Source organism: Bos grunniens, chromosome 4 (genome assembly GCF_055505025.1).
Source record: "Bos grunniens cultivar Pamir isolate PY7600 chromosome 4, Bosgru_T2T1.0, whole genome shotgun sequence".
In the NCBI taxonomy this organism is placed as follows: domain Eukaryota; kingdom Metazoa; phylum Chordata; class Mammalia; order Artiodactyla; family Bovidae; genus Bos; species Bos grunniens.
Genome location: NC_141168.1, coordinates 60,098,979 through 60,122,857, shown reverse-complemented (window position 1 = coordinate 60,122,857; position 23,879 = coordinate 60,098,979). Strand labels below are relative to the sequence as shown.

Sequence of the window (23,879 nt, the reverse complement as noted above, 5' to 3'; positions counted from 1 at the left end):
TATTATTTAATTAATTATATCTATTACTTATTGATAAAGCTAAGTAAAAGAGGAGGAAGAGGGGAGGAAGAGGAAGATTACATACATTTTTAACTCCCCAGTTTTATCAAATACTAGATCTGATCACCTCGTGGTCATTTGGGTTTCCGAAGTGGTTACATTTACATTGATGTGGTTGAAATGTGAAATTTAACTTCTTCTGAATTGAATACCTACTCTGCAGGTGCCTGATGGTATAGTTAGTAGTTGAGTTACAGAGCCAGCCTTTGCCTTCATGGTGCTGGAAGGGCTGTGAGATGTCCTAACTCAAATGCCCGGTGTATTCTCAGCGCTGCCAACATGGGTGCCACACTCAGTCCAGTCAAGGAAGGGAAATCAGAGGTCAGGGAGGCTTCACAGAGGAGCCTGGAATGAATGTGGGGTAGGGTTTAGCTAGTCTGACAAGGAGGAGAAGGGTATTCCCCCAACTGAGGGAAGAACACACTTAATGCCAGAGATTTGGCAGGCTTGAGGAATGGGAAGTGGCTTGATAAGGATAGAATCACTTATTACCTAATTTTTTTGACCTAATCTTTAGTTTTTTAAGAAGCATAAGTGTCCTTTTTTGCAGACAAGTGTTGTCGATTGTGTGCTGTTTTTGCAGGCTACGATCCTTGAGGTCCAGCTGTCATCCAGGACTACTGCACTGTCTCATGATGTTTTCCTTCAGAAGAAGCATTTTTTTTTTCCCTCTGAGAAAAGAGGAAGTAGAATTAGTGAGCATTTTACCAAAGAAAGATAATCAACTATTTCTCTCCTATTGAGCATGTACTTAAAGAACAACTGGTTTAAGGCTTTGGGGCTCTACTTTTTCATTGAAAACATGCTCCCCCTTATTTCTAGTGATGTCCTCCTTAGTTGAATATATACTCGTTCTGAGCCAAAGGGAGTGTTTCTGTTGCCTTTGTGTGCGTGCTCAGTCACTAAGTTGTGTCTGAAACTTTGTGATCCCATAGGCTATAGCCGATACTGGAGTGGGTTGCCATTTCCTCCTTCAGGGGATCTTCCTGACCCTGGGATCAAACCCCCATCGTCTCTAGTGGCTCCTGCATTGCAGGTGGATTCTTTACCACTGAGCCACCTGGGAAGCCCCCTTTGTTGCCTTTATTCAAAAGTAAATGCATTAGGTTGGTTATAGTAGTTTAATCCCTATTTTTGATTGTTTTGTGTCATTAATAAACACAAATTTATTACTTGGAGAAATGTTTTGAAATGAATGAAATGCCCTTAATGGCTGTTAAACCTGTCATATAGCTCATTCTGGGCTTTATTCATGATATGTAATTTGTGTAAAATCCATCGCTGTCATGCATGAGCCTTACATGGTTGCTTTTGAATTTTACAGACGATACCAGAAATTGCAGAAGATCATGAAGCCTTGGTAAGAATTTCTGATCTGTTGATATAGATGATGTAACACTTCCTTCTTCTCTGAATATTTAAACTCTGTCCTCTGAATGATTGTGTAACTATGTGTCTAGATATTTTGAGTGATTTTTTTTCTTTCTTTTTTATGTTCTTATAAACAGGTTCTTAAAAAAATTATTTCCCTTTTCTTTTTGCTTTGTGGTAGAGTGTTTTTATGTTTGTAACCACAGAATGATCACATCAGGATTGCTCCCCTTCTCTTGGAGCAAGGCTAGGCATAATTTTATGTATTACTTTAAACAAAACCTTTCCTTTTCGGCCGGAACCGCCATCTTCCAGTGATTCGCCAAGATGACCAACACAAAGGGAAAGAGGCGGGGCAAAAAAAAAAAAACAAAACCTTTCTTTTTTGTGGCCTATGTAATGTTCAAAGTCAAAAATCTTTGATTTTCTTCAATGACGTGGTAAGAAAAAGATCCACATAAAAATATTGAAGATTGAAGTATGGAAGGAAAATTATTTACTTTCAGTCTGAGAAAATGTTCAGTCACCCATGTATTTGAATTGCATGATAATTGTGTCTGGAGATCTCAAAAGTTCTTTCTTAGAGTATTCCCTCCTCAATGCCTTTATTATTCACTAAACAAGAGGAGTCCAAATAGGATCTTATAAACTCTCTGTAATAGGCTGAATGAATTTCCATTTGGCCCAGTTGTTAAGCATACAGTTTCAGCTTGAGAAGGAAGATTGAACAGCATCTGAAAATGTGCACCTTATTTTTAAGCCTCCAGAGAAAATCCTGAACAGTGTAATAGTGGTCTCCAAGCTTTCATGTTCCCCTGCCCCTCCCACTAGAAAAAGTATTAGTTGCAGGAACTCTTCAGTTATTAAATTCTAATAGGTAGAAACATTGAATTTTTAGGATAAAGCTTCTTAAATCTGATTTTGATATATATTTTAATACAGTAGAAACACTTAATGGTAATGACAATAAAATCCATCTTTTGTTGAGAATTTACTCTGTCCTGGGCACTGTCTCAATGTTTAAATGTTTACACTTGTTACTTCTAATTCACACTTTTATCCACAACACAAGATGAGTAAAATTAGCATTATTTCCCTGATGCGGAAGTTAAAGTGAAGTGGTATTGGGATTCAAACTGGTTATTTCTTCTGTAATAACCTAATACAATTTGTTAATGTAAAATTTTGGACTCCAGCCCAAATAACTTCTCAAAATTTATCTGTCAGCAGTGTTAATCTTTTGGATTATAGGGGCATTACAAGTGTGAATCATGATTTTTATTTATGGTAGACAAAATCAATGCTCAGGATCCTGGTTCTGGTAATGGCGAAGTAGCCTAATCAGACTAAGGACCATAGATAACAGTTATGACCTCTAGACAAAATATTGCAAACAAAAACATCTAAAAACAAGCATTTAAGGAACTAGATTGCAACTGAAACAGACAGGAAAGAAGTAAGTCAGTCTTTGAGAGAACAAATTGGCTCTAGATGAGATTTGTGTGTTTACAGCTTTTTGCCTGAGGATCCCTTCTCATCCAGGTAGCATGCGTTCTGCGTGTGTGCTCAGTCACTTCAGTCGTGTCCGACTCTGTGCCTGCTATGGACTGTAGCCTGCTAGGCTCTTCTGTCCATGGTGATTCTCCAGGCAAGAATACTGGAGTGGGTTCCCATGCCCTCCTCCAGGGCATCTTCCTGAACCAGAGATTGAACCCGCATGCCTTACATTTCCTGAGTTGACAGGCAGTTTCTTTACCACTAGTACCACCTGGGAAGCCCCATCCAGGTATTATGGAGTGATGAAAACCCTCAATCTTAATGTTACTGGTGGTACATGCCTCCTCTGTCCATGCGACATAATTTGGGGCTGGCAGAACAACTAGATAACTAAGGAAAATCCATGAAAGAAAGGAGGCTCAGAGGATATGAAACCCTCATAAATATATATGAATTCTGCCCAAGTATATCACTGATCACTGAAGTGTGAATATACACGTGTGTATGTGAACCCCAAGGGGTATTCAGATTTTTTGTTTGCTCGTGGTCAGTTTTGATGTGTCAGTTTAGTCCCTGAGCAGCTGATGCTGAGATGGAGTAAGGAGAGTAAGAGGTTTATTGGAGAATTGGTGGTACTTTGTGGCACAAAGTGAGGTTGGATATGAATACCTTTCAGATAGTGAGGTAGAGCTGATGCCTGTGAAAGGAAGAAGAAAAGAGGAAGCAGATGTAGATCTGACAGTCCCAGCTAACCCAATAGGAAGCTCAGTATAAATACAGACTGTTAGAGGGTTACACAATGAAAATTGGTTGCACTGGTGAGTTTTATTGTGCAGATGCAGACGAAATACTGAATCTACACATACGGTTTCAGAAAAGAGAGATGGTGGGGAAAAGTTCCCAATCATTTTATGAGGCCTGTGAAGCTAGTATCACTCTGATAACAAAACCTGACAAAGCTAATTTAGGAAATAAAAATTATAGGCCACCTAATGAACAAAAGTGCAAAACTCCCCAGAAACATATAAACAAATATAATCAAGCAAGGTATAAAGAAGATTTGTGGCAACCAAGATTTATCTCAGAAGAAGTTTAACATCTGAAAATCAGTGACCATGATTTAGAAAAATAAAGGAGAAAACTTAAACAGGAAAACCACCTTTATAGATACAGAAAATAGATAACAGATACAGAAAAAGCATTTCATAGTATCCAACACTCATTCATAAGTATTCTCAGCAATCTGGGAATAGAGGGAACTTCCTCAACCTGATAAAGACTATCTAAGAAAAAAAAAAGCATTATACTTAATGTTGGAAGATGAATCCCCACTCCTCCCACTAAAGATTGGGAATAAGGCAAATATATTCACTTTTTGCACTTCTGGTCAACATTGTACTATAGCTGTTAGCCTTAGCAATAAGTCAACATAGAAATAAAAGACCGTGGTCAGAAAGGAAGAAATAAGGGCTTCCCTGGTGGCTTAATGGTAATGGTAAAGAATCTGCCTGCCAATGCAGGAGACACGGGTTCCACCCCTGATCTGGGAAGATCCCACATGCCAAGGAGCAACGAATCCTGCGTGCCACAGCTGTTGGGCCTATGCTCTAGAGCTCAGGAGCTTAAACTGCTGAGAGCTGCGGGCCTCAGAGCCTGCACTCTGCAGCAAGAGAAGCCACCGCAATGAGAAGCCTGCACACCCCAACTAGAGAGTAGCCCCACTTGCCGCAACTAGAGAAAGCTGCACAGCCACGAAGACGGGGCACAACCCCAAATAAATAAGTCTTTAAAGATACTCATGTTGGAAAAAAAGAAGTAAAATCAACTATCCACAGAAAATCCTAAGGCATTTACAAAGAAATGGCTTGATCTCATAACTGAATTTATCAAAGTTTCAGAGTATAACATCAGTATGTAAAAGGGATATATTTTTATACTTTAATAGCCAACAACTGAAATGTGAAATTTTATAATTTCCATTTACAGACGTCAGAAATGATAAAATTCTTAGGAACTAATGAGACATTAATACCTGTTGTCTGAAAAATAAAAAATATTGCTGGAAGAAATTAATGAAGACCTAAATAAGTAGAGAATACAGCATTTTATGGATTGGAAGACACAGTATTGTTAAGATAGCAATTCTCCCCAAATTAGGTTTAGTGCAATACAGTTTCTAAAAAAGAAATTACGAGTTTTCCTAAAAACTTAAAGGAAATGCATTGGACCTAGAAGAGCCAAAACAATCTTGAAAAACCCATAAAAATCAATAAAGTTGGAAGATTTCATTAACTGACTTAAAGACTTCCTACAAAGTCAGTAATTAACATACTGTGATATTGATATAAAAGGATAGACAGATCCATAGAATAGAATAAAGAGTCTAACATTGATCCACAGCTAAATTTTCAACAAAGGAGCTGAAAGGATGTCTGTTGATATATCGTGCTATGATTCTAAAGGGAATGTCCACTGGGGCAGTTTAGAAATCCATACATTTCTGTGTCTATAAGTTTTACCACACAAATAAAATACTTGGAAAAACTCAACAGGCAAGGTAGAACAAAGTTATATCATTAACTTTGGCAATTACAGATATATTCAGTATGATTTATTAATAACTTTAAAAGTGGTCTTAATTTTCATCTTTTCTCTGCTTCTCTCTTGGGCATGGCACCCAATGAAAACATTTGGAAGCACTATTTGATAAAACTAACAGCATAAAATTTAAATGCTTTGAGATTGGCTGAATTTTCTTGGAAAGAAGATGGTCTCTACTGAATTGATGAGAAACATTTATTTGAATCATTCCAGCACACATGGTGTGTTGGCTGTGACATGGCTCTCGACCAGCATGTAAAGTTTGTAGTCAGCTTAATCTGTCGCAGCCAGTACTGCAAAATCTTTAGCTTAGCACTTTATAAAAAAACAAATAAACTAAACAAATAAAAATGCTCCCCGCATGTGCCATGTGGTTGCTTTATATCTATAATCCTTTTAGCCTTGATCTTCTGCACCCAGCACTGATTTCAGAGACAGGATCTTGGCTCTTGCCTGTCCTCTTTGGAACCTGAATCACTCCTCTAGCAGTGGAAATAAACATCTGTGTCAGGGTTCAATAAGAGCTTTTGTAGCTGCCTCAATTGAGATGAGGTGAGTGAGTCCCTTGATTTGGAAGGTAATAACATTTTAGCACTGCCATCCTTTCCTTGCAACTGAGGATTTAAAGTTGAATTTTGAAAAATGTCTCCCATGGAAAGGTAGTATGCCATCCAGCAACCAGTTATAATGAATTATATATGTCATATATATAGTATATATAATACAATATATTATATACATATTCTATATAATAATATATATGTATATATCATATAATAGATAAAGTATGTTATATATGTACACAGTATATAAGATATACATTATATATACAAGATATTGTATCATATATAATGTGTATAATATATAAAATATATCTAATAACATATTTTATATATTATACATATACATACATATGAATATATAGCATATGTATGTCTAATAACATTAATCTGTAGAGTTTATAATTACATGTGTGTGTGCTCAGTCGTTTCGTCGTGTCCAACTGTTTGCAACCCTATGGACACTAACCCACCAGGCTCCTCTGTCCATGGAATTTTCAAGGCAAGAATACTGGAGTGGGTTGCCAATTCCTCCTCCAGGAGATCATCCTGACTCAGGGATCGAATCCACATCTTCTGTGTCTCCTGCATTATAAGTGGATTTTTTACAGCTGAGCCACTGGGAGAGCCCGCTTATAATTATATATGTGACTCAGATTGTAAAGAATCCTCCTGCCAGGGCAGGAGATACAAGAGACATGGGTTCGATCCCCTCGAAAAGGGACAGCATCCCACTCTAATATTCTTGCCTGGAGAATTCCATGGACAGAGAAGCCTAGCAGGCTATACTCCATGGGGTCGCAAAGAGTCAAAGACGACTGAGTGACTAACACTTTCACTTTCACAAGTATAGAAAGTGTTATTAGATAATAATTATATAAGTATACATTAAGGAAATAGCAACCCGCTCCAGTATTCTTACCTGGATAATCCCACAGACAGAGGAGCCTGGCAAGGTCACAAAGAGTAGGACACTCCTGAGTGACTGAGCACGCATGATATAACATTTATATAAAACTTTTTTGGACCAAGAGAGTGATCCTTGCTCTGGACACGTTGGTGTGTGATGTAAAGAAACTTCTCTCACTTCTCAACCATTGACACTAACTGGTGATTGCCAAGCACAGAAAGCCCTAGGGGCAGTCTCAGAAACAGTGCTCCAATTCCAACCATGGAGATTGAAACACTAGTTCCCCAAAGCAGCTTGGAGATTTGGAAACCAAACAATACTGTTTCTCTTTTTCTGCATCTTTTGCCCCAGGTCCTGGGAGCCTGTCTGAGGAGTCTGTAGGCAGAGTTCTGGGGCATTTGAGGAAGAGGGAGTATCCCAAGATGTCGCTGAGGCCATTTGGATTATGAGTCCATTGAGGGAGGAACAGAGTTCTGTTGCCTTCAGATAATTAGAGCGCATAAGTACAATTTATCTTTTGCTTTTAAAGCAGTTAATGAGGACTGATACTGTCTTTAGTTCAAAATATAGGGAATGTAAAGAAGAGCTTGTTTCTAGCCATGTGTTACTCCTTTTTCTGTTTCCATTGCTTTTCTCTTAGTGACAACACCAAGGCAATGTTTTTACACTGCATGGAACCTATGAATGCCATCCTCCAATGTCATGTACATTTTTTAGCAATTGAGATCTTTCAGCAGGCCAGGTGTAAAGAAATGCAAACCATTCATTATCAGTTGTGTATGTATGTGTGTGCTCAGTCGTGTCGCCGTGAACTGTAGCCCGCCAGGCTCCCCTGTCCATGGAATTTGCCAGGAAAGAATACTGGAGCACTTGCCATTTCTGACTCCAGGTTCATTATCACTTAGTGTTTTTTTTTTCCCCTTTTTTTGAGTAAAAAACTTGTTAATATTGTTTGTGTGTGTGTGTTAGTTGCTCAGTCACGTCCGACTCTTTGTGACCCCTTGGACTGTAGCCCACCAGGCTCCTCTCTCCATAGGGATTCTTGGGGAAAGTATACTGGAGTGAGTTGTCATGTCCTTCTCCAGGGCCTCTTCCTGACCCAGGCATTGAACTGCAGGCAGATACTTTACTGTCTGAGCCACAAGGGAAGTTAGTTAATATTGTTTACCACTAATAATACAACAAAGTAATAAATTACATAATATTGTTCACTAAAAATTCTATACATAATTATGTAATGTTTTCACAGTGATACTAATATCTAATAATCTGTTAATAAATCTTACTAATTGTTTTTATTTCCTGGCTTTCTTATTTTCCTGAAGAAATTTCCTTTTTTTTTTTTGCAAGCTAGTGTTTAGATTTTCTTATGACTCATTGTAGAAGAGTCATTCTGGAATTTTTCTATAACCTTTCTTACTTGTCCTTTTAGTCCATTTTCTACCTGACTATCTACTTTTTTTGTTTTCTTAAAGTGAGCTTGAGTTTTCTGGTTTGGAATTTCTTTTTGGGGCATGATTCTCTGATGCCACCTAGGGGGAACCTGTAAGATGGGGATTGCTTGTCTGTGACTCAGAAAAGTCTTTTAAAAATATATGCTGCTTTTTTAATCTGATTTGAAAGGTTTGGCTTTCCTTGAATTTTTTTTTTTTCTGGTTCCAAGGACAGAGAATTCTTGTCACAGTGAAGACAGACATTTGAAAATCATGAGCTTCGTGTACCTTTTTAAAATACCTCTTTGCATAATGATGATAACTAATATTCATATGCTGCCTTCCGTGTGTTATACACTGTTCAGAGGGCTGTACGTGTGGTAACTCCTTTTATCTCCCCAGGAATCCTTTGAGTAAAGTATCACCTCCACTAGCCGCATCATTGTCATCCTCTGTTTTAAAAAATGAGGAAACTTGCGCACAGACTGTGTCAGTGACTTGTCCACTTACAGCTGTCCACCTCTGCTGTCTGACTCCAGAAACCACCCACTGAACCATTTCCATCCAGCACATCTCATCCCCTCTGTTGTGTCTGGTGCCTTTGGATTACAGTCCTTGCCTGAGATTCACTTCCTCTTTTGTAGATTTATTTTCAGCATCACAGCTTCTGAGATGATGCAAGATTTCCAAGGTCCTCCATGGAGGCCAGGCTGAGAACACTGGGAAGAAGGGGGACTGCAAAGGTGTTTTAAAAGAAATAGGAGCCAGTTTTCTATTCTGTTCATTGAAAATGAATGGGAAGACTCCATCTAAACACTTTATGAAACTCTGTAAAGTAGCAGTCATGATATATAGGAATCTACAGATTAAAAATCGGAACTACTAAATTTATTTTTAAAAAGTCAAGCATATGAATCAGTATGGTTGTATACAGTATGGAGATTCTGATGGATGTAATTTAATATACCCGAAGAGACAAAACTTACCTTGAGAGTTTTAAGTTAATACTATTATGGTGATAATTTACAGTAGAGGTGAGTTTCTGTAAAAGATTCTCAAAGTTGTTTTGTAAGCACTAGAAACCAGGTTGTTGTCTGGTAAGGGGTGTGGGTGGAGCTATTATAGAAGGCAATTCTTTTACCTGAGTTTGCCTGATCTGTTTAAATTTCTAACTCATTCATGAGGCACTTCCTACAGCTTCTGAATCACAGCAAGTCAATGGCCAGCAAATCGTTATTATCTATAATATTCTAGAAAGATATTCTATAAAGCCTGTTAACTAAAGTTAAAATGCTGGACAGTGTAACATAGAAATTAATATGCTTACTTACATATATGTTTGTATCTGTGAGTGTGTGTATGTGTGTAAATGCACTCACCAAACACACACACACACACACACACACAAACACACACACACACACACACCCCTAGGTATTTATGGGCCACATGAATCTTTTGCAAAGTGCTCATACTTTTAATAGACTTATTTATAACCTTCCCTGTTGGATACCCAGAGATAATAAGAGAAGCGTGTTGCCCTCTTCCTAATATTTGTTTGCTGAGGAGCTTTTTTAAGCTATCATTTTCTGAATGCTTGTATGCTGAACTTTATTCAGTGCTCTACCAGCAGCCCTGTGATGGAACAGATTTCACTATCCAGTTTTTCAGTGGAGAAGACGGTGGCTTAGAGAATCTTAGGGACCCGCTCAGGGGCAACACAGCTCACCTGAGTGAGACTGTGAATCCAGGTCTGTCCCCCAGAGGCCCAGGCTTCTCACTGTGAAGCTACCTGCCTCCTTCCTACTGAGCCACGTGTGTAAGGACGTTGTCTGTGGCCCAGCTGCTTATCCCAGTGATCTTGTCCAGTTCTGCTTGTATTCATCCCTCTAAAGCTCTCTCACTCCCATCTCTCCTTGTGCTGAACTCCTGGCCTATCACCCTCACGCCTCCTTGTGTTTTCCAGCTTTGGAGACATGCTGTCCTTCACCCTGACGGCCTTTGTGGAGCTGATGGACCATGGAATAGTGTCCTGGGATACGTTTTCAGTGGCATTCATTAAGAAGGTAATTCAGATTGTGCTTCCCAAGCTCAAACCACTTGGTTTTCTGCAGATATTTTTCTATGCTTTGAGCTTATTGCAAAGTTGTTTCCTTTAGTTCTTTGTGTTAAAGTGTGAGTGTGATTTTTGATAGTATTATATATATGGTGGTCTGAGGGCCTAAATTCTATATAAAAATGACATTTTCTCCCCAGCGGGATCATAGGAGTTGTACAAGAGAACCCCTAGTTGAGAGAAGTCAAGGTGACATGTTAAAACCCCTCTTCTGGGCTCCATTGTTTTTAAGACCTAACTAGAGTTCCTAGTATCTTTCCTGAACCTTCTCTCCTCAACTAGGTGTTCAGGAGAAGGGAAAGAGGCAAAATATATTGATTGCTACATGACTGGGTCTGAAGCAGAAATGTAAGAGAAAATGGGGTGCTTGGGTCCATGCCTCTTGGGCAGAGTAAGCCTGCTCACTCGTAATCTTGTTGTAGTACGTGTCTCTGGGATCAACTCGTTCAGTTGGTTCCTGCTGTCCTTAGGAGGAAGCTAACAAAGGGGCAGGCAGAGGTGGACCTGGTGTGAGGAGGGAGCAGAAGAGCTCCCCACCATCCCTAGCCGTTGAATAGTAATAAAAACACATCTGCAGATTTACAATTCTCTTTCCAGTCTTCTAACCAAAAATGAATAGCCTTGACTTTTCAACTATTAAACGTAGTGTTAAATCAAGAATCATCATCATTAATTTGTTAACTTATTTTTCCTCTCTTTGTATTTGTGAAATGGTTTATAAATGTATTGGCATCTTTCGTTCTGCTGTTACTGAGACTGAAGAGATATTTGGAATTCATATATTTATCTTACAGGTCTAGATTCCTGGGAAGAATGGTCTAAAATAATTTCAGAGAGTCTTTGTGAAAGCTAGAAAATAAAAACAAAATCCAGGATGAGTCACTTGAGTTTTTAAGAACTTTTACTTTGAAATCATGGTAGACTTATAGAAAATTAAAAAAAAAAAAAAGTACAAAATGTTCCAAATGACCTTCACCCAACTTCCTTAATGATAACATTTTGCATAATAACAGTATTATCAAAACTAGGAAATTAACAGTGCTATAAGACTTATCACCATTAATTGATTTCACCAGTTTTTCTCTGGTTAAGGACTCGAGACTGCATTTAGTTATCATGTCTCCTTAGTGTCTTCCAATATGATCGTTCCTCAGTTTTTCCTTGTCTTTCATGACTGACAGTTTTGAAGAATACTGGTCAGTTATTTTGTAGAATGTCCCTCAGTTTGGGTTTGTTTGATATTTCCCTTAAATCAAGGTTATGCATTTTTGGCAAGAATGTCAGAGAAGTAATGTTGTGCTCTTTTTAGAGGATCACATTAGAATATGTGATGTTGATACCTCTTATTAATGGTGACCTTGATTATGTGGTTGCGACCCAGCAGATACCACTGGGTCTCCCCACTCTGAAGTTACGTCTTTTCCTTTTGAAGTTAATCAGTACCTGGAGGGAGTTACTGCCTTAAACTGAAGAGCATAGGAGAGCCCTTAGTCTGTCGAATGAGGATGTTTGGAATGAAAGTCTCACAGATTGAATACCAGAATGATGTTGTCTATTTATTTCAGGCAAGAACTGTTTGGGAACCCAAGGTCTTCTTGATGTACCTCTGAATCCTTTTTTCTTACGTAAGGGCATAAAGCTGAGAAAAAATGAGTAGTAAGAACTACTCAAGAAAACACAAAAAGAAGGATGAAGCCTCTTTTTGCCTGTATTTATCAGTGGCATGAATTGCTTAGAAAAAAAGAAAGAGAGAGAGAGAAATGAGTGTAGAAGAGAAAGCCAAGGTAATCCAGATGTGTTAGGAAGTACTCTCCTTTGGTGGTGGCAGGTAATAAATATAAGTGTCAGGTTTTAAATGCATTGAAAAATATTACTGTATTTTGTCTCTCCAAGATAAAAGTTCTAGAGAAATGGAGTATTATTTACCCATAAAAGAGTGAAATATTGCCATTTGCAGCAACATGGGTGAACCTAGAGATTATTATACTAAGGGAAGTAAGTCAAACAGAAAAAGACAAATATTATATGATATTACTTGTATGTAGAATCTAAAAAGTAATACAAATGAATGTATTTACAAAACAGAAACAGTCTTATAGAGATGGAAAACAAATTTATGGTTACCGAAGGGGAAAGAGGAGAGGGATAAAGTAGGAGTATGGGATTAACATATATACACTACTATATATAAAATAGGTAAACAATAGGAATATACTATATAGTGCAAGGACCTATATTCAATATCTTCTAGTAACCTGTAATGGAAACGTATCTGAAAAATTAAAAAAAATATGTATGTATATATATACATGGACCTCCCAGGTAGGGCAGTGGTAAAGAATTCTCCTGCCAGTGCAGGAGATGAGAGTTGAATCCCTCTCTCAGGAAGAGCCCCTGGAGAAGGAAATGACAATCTACTCCAGTATTCTTGCCTGGAGAAACCCGTAGACAGAGAAGTCTGGAGGTCTGTAGTCCATAGAATCGCAGTCGGACTTGACTGAGAGATTGAGCACCCCCACACATGCACGTAAATACATATAAAACTGAATGACTTTGCTGTACTAAAACTAATGCAACACTGTAACTCAACTATATTTCCAATTACAAAAAAAAGTTCTTGGGAGGCAACTTTAAATCTGAAGATACTGGGTTTTGCAGATATTTTTTATACTTAAAATTTTTAAATTCATTCTGGATTTATGGTGGGCTTTTCTTTTCTACTTTCAAATTGCTTTGCTTCTTTGATATTATAGCCTTTTTTGCTATAAAAACAATGCTGTTCGCAACGTGAATTCCTTGAAATTAGGTTGTGCTTTCAGCAACACTATCTCTTGATTCCTGTAGCAATCCTTTGCAGAAGAGAGCAGTAAGTGTGTGTTCCTGGTCAGGAGGGGAGGACACAGTGGCTTGGGGAGGTAGAGTGAGGTTATGGAGAGTGGGGTGTCGTTGGCCCCCCATTTCAGGGCTCCCTCCCGCATCAGCATGTACCTGCACTTTAAATGTTGGAAAGAAGAGATTCTGAAGGACAGAAGAGCAGACTTGTTGAAAGAGCATAGCCTCTTGTTCAGCCCTCCCTGACCTCACTGGGGCAGAGTTAACTGATTTCTTCTGCTCTCCATTCTCCTTGAATCTTGTACATGCCCCTGTTCCATCACTTATCACTCTCCTATGAATTTTTTGTTCTTTTGATTGGCTCTCCCAAGACCATGAGTCCAAGAAAGCTAGGATGGAACCATGGCTTTCTTCTGGCCTCTCTCCTCAGGGCGTGGCATTGAGTCAGACCTTAATACATTTCTGTGAAAATGAATAAATGAAATTTGCTTTGGAAGTATTTTTCTAAACTCTAAAACTTGAAGGAAAAAAAAAAAAGAATACAGTGCCACCATATTTAAAATATATTTCAAGTAAAACTTCAGCCATGAATGGAAAGGAATTACAAAGGTATCTTTCTTTAAATGGGAGATGTGGTTAAAGAGACTGACAATAATCTAATTTTCTAACTGCTTATGAAAATGGTTTTCGCTCATTGAAATTAACCAAAAAATCATATTAGATTCAGGGAAGCAAAGACTAGCAGTCTTGGCAGTTTAAATTAAACATTGAGTATTTTTCAGAAGACAACATGTTTATAATGTATTCCAGCCTCATTCCTAGCCATTCTATTTCCTTGCATTGCTACTTCGAGCTCTACTCCTTATGTGAATTTTAAAAAGTGGTCATCAGAAAATGACTTTATAATTGAAAGTTTTTGTAAGGTTATCTTTTTATTCATTAGCTGGATCAAATTCAGCACTTTGACAACCCAGGAATTGTATACAGGCAACTGTCTTTTAAATGGAGCTTTATCTAGACAAAAATCAGCTAGGAAATGTGCTGACAAAAGATGCTTATCTCTGTGGTCCAGACTTGGCTTCCTATTAATGCCAAATTCATACGACTTTGGAGAAATATTTTTTCCCTGCCAGCCCTGATATCCTTCTCTGCTATCTATTTTGTTATGTGTGGATCTCGAGTCTAGTTTACAAAGTTTTTCTGTAATAAGAAATATCATTTCATGAACACTTTGAAACTTGGAATCCCTTGATGCCAGTCTTTAATGTTGCTGCTTTTTAAAGATTTGGTGACTTAGAGAGAGGGTCAGAAGGCATGGGGAAGAAAGAAATGAAATAAAAGAAAAACAACCTAGAACTTTCTGTGTTACGAGTTGGTTTTACCCTGGCCAAGTATAACATCAGAGCCTTTTCTTGGAAGGAAAGTTTTATACAAATGCTCTTGAAACCTTAGCTCTGCAGGAGGGCCTGGTTCACTCTGCAGTATTTTCAGTGCCTAGATAAACATCCAGCCAATTTCAGTTTAGAGACCCAGTCATTTTTGCCTCTTAAAAGCTTGAGAGATTTATGGACCACTGCCTGAATAACTTAAAATATGGGAGAGGGGCTCCATGTTCTCCATGTATCTTTTCAGTTTTGATAACAGAGGATAATTTTAAGGTCTCTTTCTAAGTAATTCAAAGTGTTTCTGTGATTTTAAAAAGTTGTATTACTGATTTCATACACTGTGATGCCCCTTAACTTCTTAAAAGTCACCCAAATATTCCTATGTTTTATCTAAGTAGCACCTTTATTTATTTATTTTTCTTTTAATTTTTATTTTTTTAACACTGAAAACATTTTTGATTGGGGTATAGCCAATTAACAATGTTGTGATAGTTTCAGGTATACAGTGAAGGGACTCTGCCATGCGTATACATGTATCCATTCTTCCCCAAACACCCCTCCCATCCAGGGGTGTTAGCACATAACACTGAGCAATTCCACGTGCTGTACAGTAGGTTTTTGTTGGTTATCCATTTTAAATATGGCATTGTGTGTATAACTTTCCCAAAGTTCTAGGTAGCACTTTAAAAATGAGTGGAAGCATGTGGAAGTAATAGATATCATTATTGTTAGCTCCTCCTCCTTCTTTTTCTCTCTGATACAGACCTACCTTCAAGAACCTGTACTTTGACAGGTTTAGGCTGGTTCACCCATGTTGGCCAAAGTACAGAAATGCAGCTGGAAAAAATTTAAAGGCAAAGGAAGTCATGATTGATTTTGAGGAAGACAAGGGAAATTAAAATTTAACAAGATGATTTTTAACCTTCTATAGCTATACTGCGATCTGTAGTTTTTAAACTAGACATAGAAAGTAACATTTAAACTTTCACAAAGTTGTCCATTCACCAATGAGGACAGTCATCATGTTTGCTCAGTCAGCCCTGATACCTTGTTTATTAGTATTCATTAGATGAAAGTATTGGGTCATTTAAATGTCAAGCTGAAATTACTGATAAATAAGCCAAAAGATAGAAGTTAGTTTCAAAAGACAACTAGTATCTCCTACAGAATTGTACATTAGACTCTAAAGAGTCAGATGCATGCTTTCTTGAGTATTTCCAGAAAGGAAATACTGTCAAGGCATATTTACAGAAGTAGAGGGTAAATTTGTATCAGAGGGAAATCTTGAATATAGAGGAAATTGAAGAAGCTGCTGTCATAGTAACCCAGGAATGAGCTGGACCATGTTCCAATGTGCATATATGACTTCATGTATGTGAGACGGTAGATGTTGCACAGAGCTTCTTTGGTGGCTTAGATGGTAAAGAACCTACCTGCAATACAGGAGACCCAAGTTCAGTCCCTGGGTTGGAAAGATCCCCTGGAGAAGGGAATGGCAACCCACTCCAGTATTCTTGCCTGGAGAATTCAATGGACGAAGAGCCTGGTGGGTTACAGTCCATGGAATCACAAAGAGTCAGACACAGCTGAGCGACTAACACTTTCAGACATTGCAAATGTGTTCACAGAGACAGAAAGTAGGGAACTGGGACTATTTATCACTAATGATCATGGCAAACTTGGAGAAAGGTGATACTTGAGAAAAGGGGAATAGGAAAGAAGTCAGTGAGATTGATTTTTAGCCCATTTAATTTTAGACTTTAGAATATCTAAGTGGACTTATACTTTTGGATGCCAAGAATAAGCATGTAACATGCTGCTGCTGCTGCTGCTGCTGCTAAGGCGCTTCAGTCGTGTCCGACCCTGTGCGACCCCATAGACAGCAGCCCACCAGGCTCCCCCGTCCCTGGGATTCTCCCGGCAAGAACACTGGAGTGGGTTGCCATTTCCTTCTTCAATGCATGAAAGTGAAAAGTGAAAGTGAAGTCGCTCAGTCGTGTCCGACTCTTAGCGACCCCATGGACTGCAGCCTACCAGGCTCCTCCGTCCATGGGATTTTCCAGACAAGAGTACTGGAGTGGGTTGCCATTGCCTTCTCTGACATACTTCATAGTAAATGACTGTTGTGTGTCCATCTTTGCTAGATTATAAGGTCCTTGAAGTTAAAAAGCATGTGGCTTTGCTCATCTCTTGATTTCCAGATCCTAGGTCAGTGCAAGCCTGTTTTGTAGTACATGGTCAACACCTATTACCTGAATGAATGAAAAGAGGGGATGAAGGCAAGAGGGTGGAGGAGGGGGTTTGGTCATAAACTTTCAACTAGAAGATTCTCCACAGAGTCTTAAAGGTACATCCAAATTTACTACATGGAAATAAGAATAGGAGCATGGAAGGAAAATAGAATCAGTGCCAAGAAATCAGTGGTATTGTCAACATATTTCTTTATAAGTTCTTCTCTTTTCCAATAAGTGTCAAAAATTGTACTGGGATCATGAAAAGTGTTTGGTGTGGCATTGATGAGGAAGTCAAGGAATTAATATTGGATTTAGAAGAGGTCTAAGTTAGGCATTAACCCTAAGCACAGCATGAGGGTCACTGGATTTTTGTGAGAGATAGATGGACTTAGGGAAAGAAAAGTGGCCTCATCGTGGTAGATCTGATAGGAGAATAGACCCAGACAGTGAGGATTAAGGCAGGGGCTTGCCAGGGACAGTAAACACATTGAAGAAGTTTATTAGCTGTGAAAGGAGCTAAAGCAGTCTTTTGAGAATCTTAAAAATCTCATACTCTTCCTATAGTCTGTATTATAAAATAATACCCTTTTGGAATATACTAGTATAATGTTACTTTATTTCTTTATGTCACATATTTTCTATCTCCTAAATCCAGGTGTATCTGGAGGCAGAGAGCATACTGATAACTGTACTTGCCCACCTCTGTTTTTCACTGTACCCTCTGCTTTCACTGGGGAGTCATTGGGCTAAAAATGGTTGAGCTGGTAACTGTAAGTTGCCATGGTGCCTTTGAATTTTATCTTGTGCAAAGATGAAGAGGGAATGAGGAGAAGGGGTCAATGCAATAGCAAAAAGGGAAATATTCGTTGATAAGGGGAAGCTATAAGTGTCAATTTGTCATGGAACCAAATAGCTTTTAAGAAAGCAGTCATTATGATGATATAATAATAGCATTTTAATGTGAGTTGTCAACAAACAGTAATAACATTTAATGAGGCCTCTAAAATAAAACCTTTATGGTACCCATGTGTTTGGGTTTCTGTGATCCATTATTCTAACCCTTATTTTACTTCCCTCTTACATTCTGATTTATTATGTTTGAGGCTTTAGTGATGAATTCCTAAGGGAATGTATTTTAGAGCTTAAACGACTATTTTAACTTTTAGCACTTCTGATTTAATTGGTTTCCTGTTTGCTAAATTTGAGAGTGATTAGAAGAATTTATTTTAACCATAAGAAATGGAAAGAATGGGGGAAAGAGTGCTTCACTGAGGAATAAAAAGGAGATTAGCCAGTGACTGAAAAGTTGCCAGTTGAACTGTGTTGACAAGTGTGATTTGTGTGAGTCCCTTAAGAATGTAACAGAAGCATAGTAAGAACATAAAAGCCATGGGTTGTATGGGTGAAGGAGTAGCCTGAAAATGGGAGGCAATGGCTATTAGTATATGTTGAAATTGCTGTCTCAAAGAAACACAAGAGTTCTTACAATATATGTGTTGAAATTATCTGCCCCTGAAAGCTGAAACTCAGACGAACCATTCCAAAAACACCAGACAGAATAATTCTTTGAAACCATCTCCTTTCTAAAATTGCTTATTACCAAATTAGAGAAATAGGCCATAAATAGAGGTTTGTAATAAGGTGGTGAACAGTCATTGTTGACACTACATTTCTGGCTATCCTGCTATAATTCCAGGTACTTCTCACACTGAATAGCTGGTGTTTCTTAAATGAGCTACCGATTGACTTCATTTGCTCCCTTCTCTGCTTCTCTGCTCTGCTTAGCGTGAGTAATCAATTGTGTCTCTCTCGGGTTTTCAGATAGCAAGTTTTGTCAACAAGTCGGCCATAGATGTCTCCATCCTGCAACGGTCCTTGGCCATTCTGGAGTCCATGGTGCTCAACAGCCACGACCTCTATCAGAAGGTGGCACAGGAGATCACCATCGGCCAACTCATTCCGCATCTCCAAGGGTGAGCAAGATCAACGCTGCCACAGGGGGAGGGAACGTTCTTCAGGCAGACAGCTCCCATGATGGTTTGGTATTGGTTTCATTAAATATATACAGAAAAAGAATCTTGATCTGTTATATAATCAAACCATGCCTCACGTTTGTCCCCCATCACACTGACATGACACAGTGACTTGCCCTGGGTGCGCCCCTTGCCTCTTCTTGAGACTAGTGTGTCCCTAGTGCCTTGGTCGGAGAAGGCAATGGCGCCCCACTCCAGCACTCTTGCTTGGAAAATCCCATGGACGGAGGAGTCTGGTGGGCCGAAGTCCATGGGGTCGCTAAGAGTCGGGCACGACTGAGCGACTTCACTTTCACTTTTCACTTTCATGCACTGGAGAAGGAAATGGCAACCCACTCCAGTGTTCTTGCCTGGAGAATCCTAGGGACGGGGGAGCCTGGTGGGCTGCCGTCTATGGGGTCGTACAGGGTCGGACACGACTAAAGTGGCTTAGCAGCAATGCCTTGGTAGGGACTCAGTTCTGATAAATGTTGCTAGATAGTGTAGAGCTTTTCTTTTAATAAGATACAATAAAGCAATTTGTTCTCTTACAATCTCAATAGAGTCTTTATCCTTAATCATACAGTATTTTCTGCAATACGAGAATTTTCATAGTTAATTAGGAGTTTTTAAAGCCAGACTTCTTTATTTGTCTCCAGGTGATTACAATAACCTTTTTCTAGTGTATTTTATAAAATACAAAATTTTAAGACGCTTGAGCTATGAGATAGCTGCCCTAGCAGCCTTGGGTTTTGGGGGAATCTCTCCTCCCCACTCTTAGATAACTAGCAAGGTTGCCTCTGATGATACCAGCCTGAGAAGGAATCCTTGTAGGATGCCACTTGATCAATGAAAGTATTTTGGATCGCAGGTGGCAAGAAGCATCCTGACTAGGACAGGGAGTTTATTGAAAGGATACTGGCGTGTTTTATAGAACCGAGGAATGACTTGAGTAGCTAAGCCTTGGGAAGGACAGAAACTATGGCTTCCTTGGAGTTCTCACAACAGGCCTTTTCTCTGGTATATTGGCTGGCAGTAATGTGACTTGGCTCCCAGTAAGTGCTGCCCCTGCTCTCTCAGGTCACACTGGCAGATTTTCAAGAGGAAACCTGATTGGCCTGTTTGGGTTGCGGGTGTAGAATGGGGATTCAAGGGAGTATTCAGTAGTTCTCAGTATACCAAAAATGTTGACTATGTGTTTAAATTAAACTTTATATTAAACTACCAAAATGCATTAGATGTTTCCTTCGTTTGGGGGTAGGAGATGGTTGACTAGAGTGTAAAATTGTAAGTCACACAAGCTATAGACTGTGGCCTCAGGGAAAATTAGCCCATGCTCTAAAATGATGATTTTGTGTGAACTCATGCTGGAAATGGTACCAATTTCACGTGTCCCTGAATGCGACCTGTATCAACTTAAAAGTCTGTGTCTTTCCTCTGAATCTCAAGGGCATCATTGTGCACTTACAGTGCACTTTGCCAAGAGGAGAGTTTCTTATTTGCCAAGCGCTGTACTAAAGGTTTTATGTGCATTACCTCATTTTATCCTAAAAGCAGCTCCTTGAAATGAGTGTGTTTTTACCCAGCGTTCCAGATGAGGAAGCTGTGTAGGGACACCCCGTGAACTTGTCCAAGGCCACACAGCCAGCCAGTGGGGCACTGGGCTTAGAATTTCATCCTTCCTGAGGCTGTGTGTGATAAGCTCTGCCTCTTCCTCAGTTATCTCTAAATGTAGCTCTCTGGCCTCTGCTCTTTGTTTATGCCTTGGGTCCTTCTTATTTACTATTTATGCTGTGCTGTGCTTAATATTTACTATTTACCATGCACCTAACTGTAGATCTTGGCTTCATTTGGAATTTCTGATTTCATTCCTGTGAAAAGCAAATTTGTAAACATAAAAACCTATCCTTCTTGTTCTTTGAAGTTTCTAGTTGAAAATAGATTTTTAGAATATGTAATATTGCCATGGAGACAAAGCAGTTTCCTCTATAATAAGCCCAAGAATGTGGGGACACCCAGGACTGTTCCCAGATGTACTTCATGCATCAGACAGAGAATTACACACACACAAACACACTGGTCCATATTTTTAACTCTAATAGAGGAGAGAGGAAGAGAGCCAGCTGGCCACCTATATCTCTGGGTGAGTGTGTTTTGTCCGGCTAGCAATAGTAATTGTCTCCTCATGTGTTTCCAGCTTTTCATGGTTGAAATACACAGTGCTGACTGCATTCTCTGGGTCCTGCCTTTCTCTCTCACCTTTTTTGGGGCAATAATCATGACCCTTATCATGGTCTCACTGAGGGGTGGTCTTTTCTTTTCTTTTTTTTTTTTTTCTTTTTTTTTTTTTTTCTTTTTTTTATAGCAACATGAATCCAGGTGATATTTGCTCAGCATGAATGTAGTATGAGTAATATAAGTCACTATGTCTTGGAAACCTAATTCCTTACATACCGTTAAATAATTTAAGTTGAATGATCTTTGATTGTCTTGCTTCATTCATTTCATTCATCCATTCAGCAAATCATTATTGTCCAAAAAAGATTACTTCAGTTTGCTCAAACCACAACTATGGTTATTGTTTGACCGTAACCACAGAAACATTTTGTGACTAGCTTTATATTAGAACCTAATGTACTGCTTATCCTAAATTGTTGACATTATGAAGCTAAGAAAAGCAGACTATTTTAGGATTGACCATGGATGGTATCTACATATTTTAGGCACAAATATTATAAATCATATATCTAATAAGGGATTTTTTTTTTTTAGATGAGCTCACACTTTATTGGTTGCATCAACAATAAATCCAATAGTATGTCTAGAAGTGGAAAACCATGCTTATTTCCATTCTCAGAAAATGCACAACATGTCTAAGGATTTAAGGGTTCTTTGCAACAATTCCATGCCCTATTCCTCCCACACTGGGTCCTCAAGCTGAAAGTACAAGTTCGGGAAATGGTACCCATAGAGTTTCTCCTCTCTTATTTTCATTTTTTTTTTTTATGTCTATCACAGGGCTACCATTAGGATTAAATAAGACAAAGTATGTGAAATTGCCCTGCATATCACCTGCTCAATATGGGATTTCAGTGGTGATTTTTTTTTTTTTTTTATTGCCGTACCTCATTTTACTGTGCTTTGCTTTAGTGAGCTTTATAGATACATGTTGTTTTTTTTTTTTCCTTGTTAATTTTCTGTTTAGTTGATCTATCCATAAGTGTGAGTGGGGTATTAAAGTCTCCCACTATTATTGTGTTATTGTTAATTTCTCCTTTCATACTTGTTAGGATTTGTCTTACATACTGCGGTGCTCCCATGTTGGGTGGATATATATTTATAATTGTTATATCTTCTACTTGGATTGATCCTTTGATCATTATGTAGTGACCTTCTTTGTCTCTTTTCACAGCCTTTGTTTTAAAGTCTAATTTATCTGATACGAGTATTGTGACTCCTGCTTTCTTTTGGTCCCAATTTGCATGGAAAATCTTTTTCCAGCCCTTCACTTTCAGTCTGTATGTGTCCCCTGTTTTGAGGTGGGTCTCTTGTAGACAACATATGTAGGGGTCTTGTTTTTGTATCCATTCAGCCAGTCTTTGTCTTTTGGTTGGGGCATTCAACCCATTTACGTTTAAGGTAATTACTAATAAGTATGATCCCGTTGCCATTTACTTTATTGTTCTGGATTCGAGTTTATACACCATTTTTGTGTTTCCTGTCTAGAGAATATCCTTTAGTATTTGTTGGAGAGCTGGTTTGGTGGTGCAAAATTCTCTCAGCTTTTGCTTGTCTGAAAAGCTTTTGATTTCTCCTTCATACTTGAATGAAATCCTTGCTGGGTACAATAATCTGGGCTGTAGGTTATTTTCTTTCATCATTTTAAGTATGTCTTGCCATTCCCTCCTGGCTTGAAGAGTTTCTATTGAAAGATCAGCTGTTATCCTTATGGGAATCCCCTTGTGTGTTATTTGTTGTTTTTCCCTTGCTGCTTTTAATATTTGTTCTTTGTGTTTGATCTTTGTTAATTTGATTAATATGTGTCTTGGGGTGTTTCTCCTTGGGTTTATCCTGTTTGGGACTCTCTGGGTTTCTTGGACTTGGGTGATTATTTCCTTCCCCATTTTAGGGAAGTTTTCAACTATTATCTCCTCAAGTATTTTCTCATGGTCTTTCTTTTTGTCTTCTTCTTCTGGAACCCCTATGATTCGAATGTTGTAGCGTTTAATATTGTCCTGGAGGTCTCTGAGATTGTCCTCATTTCTTTTAATTCGTTTTTCTTTTATCCTCTCTGATTCATTTATTTCTACCATTCTATCTTCTAATTCACTAATCCTATCTTCTGCCTCTGTTATTCTACTATTTGTTGGCTCCAGAGTGTTTTTAATTTCATTTATTGCATTATTCATTATATATTGACTCTTTTTTATTTCTTCTAGGTCCTTGTTAAACCTTTCTTGCATCTTCTCAATCCTTGTCTCCAGGCTATTTATCTGTGATTCCATTTTAATTTCAAGATTTTGGATCAATTTCACTATCATTATTTGGAATTCTTTATCAGGTAGATTCCCTATCTCTTCCTCTTTTGTTTGGTTTGGTGGGCATTTATCCTGTTCCTTTATCTGCTGGGTATTCCTCTGTCTCTTCATCTTGTTTAAATTGCTGAGTTTGGGAGTCCTTTCTGTATTCTGGCAGTTTGTGGAGTTCTCTTTATTGTGGCGTTTCCTCGCTGTGTGTGGGTATGTAGAGGTGGCTTGTCAAGGTTTCCTGGTTAGGGAAGCTTGTGTCGGTGTTCTGGTGGGTGGAGCTGTATTTCTTCTCTTTGTTCAGTCGCGCTATGGGGAGGGAGGGAGGGATGCTGCAAACAA

The 23,879-nt window shown here is 38.6% G+C and overlaps 1 protein-coding gene across 5 annotated transcripts in view; it reads left to right on the top strand.

Moving 5' to 3' along the window:
• ELMO1 (engulfment and cell motility 1) overlaps positions 1–23,879 on the top strand; it is a 585,897-nt gene that overhangs the window by 206,156 nt on the left and 355,862 nt on the right. For all 5 annotated transcript variants that reach the window (XM_086398481.1, XM_086398483.1, XM_086398480.1 and 2 more), the window contains 3 exons: positions 1,385–1,420; positions 10,399–10,498; positions 18,821–18,972. In XM_086398481.1, the coding sequence (XP_086254607.1) occupies positions 1,385–1,420; positions 10,399–10,498; positions 18,821–18,972 (288 nt within the window). The remainder of the gene's footprint in view (positions 1–1,384; positions 1,421–10,398; positions 10,499–18,820; positions 18,973–23,879) is intronic.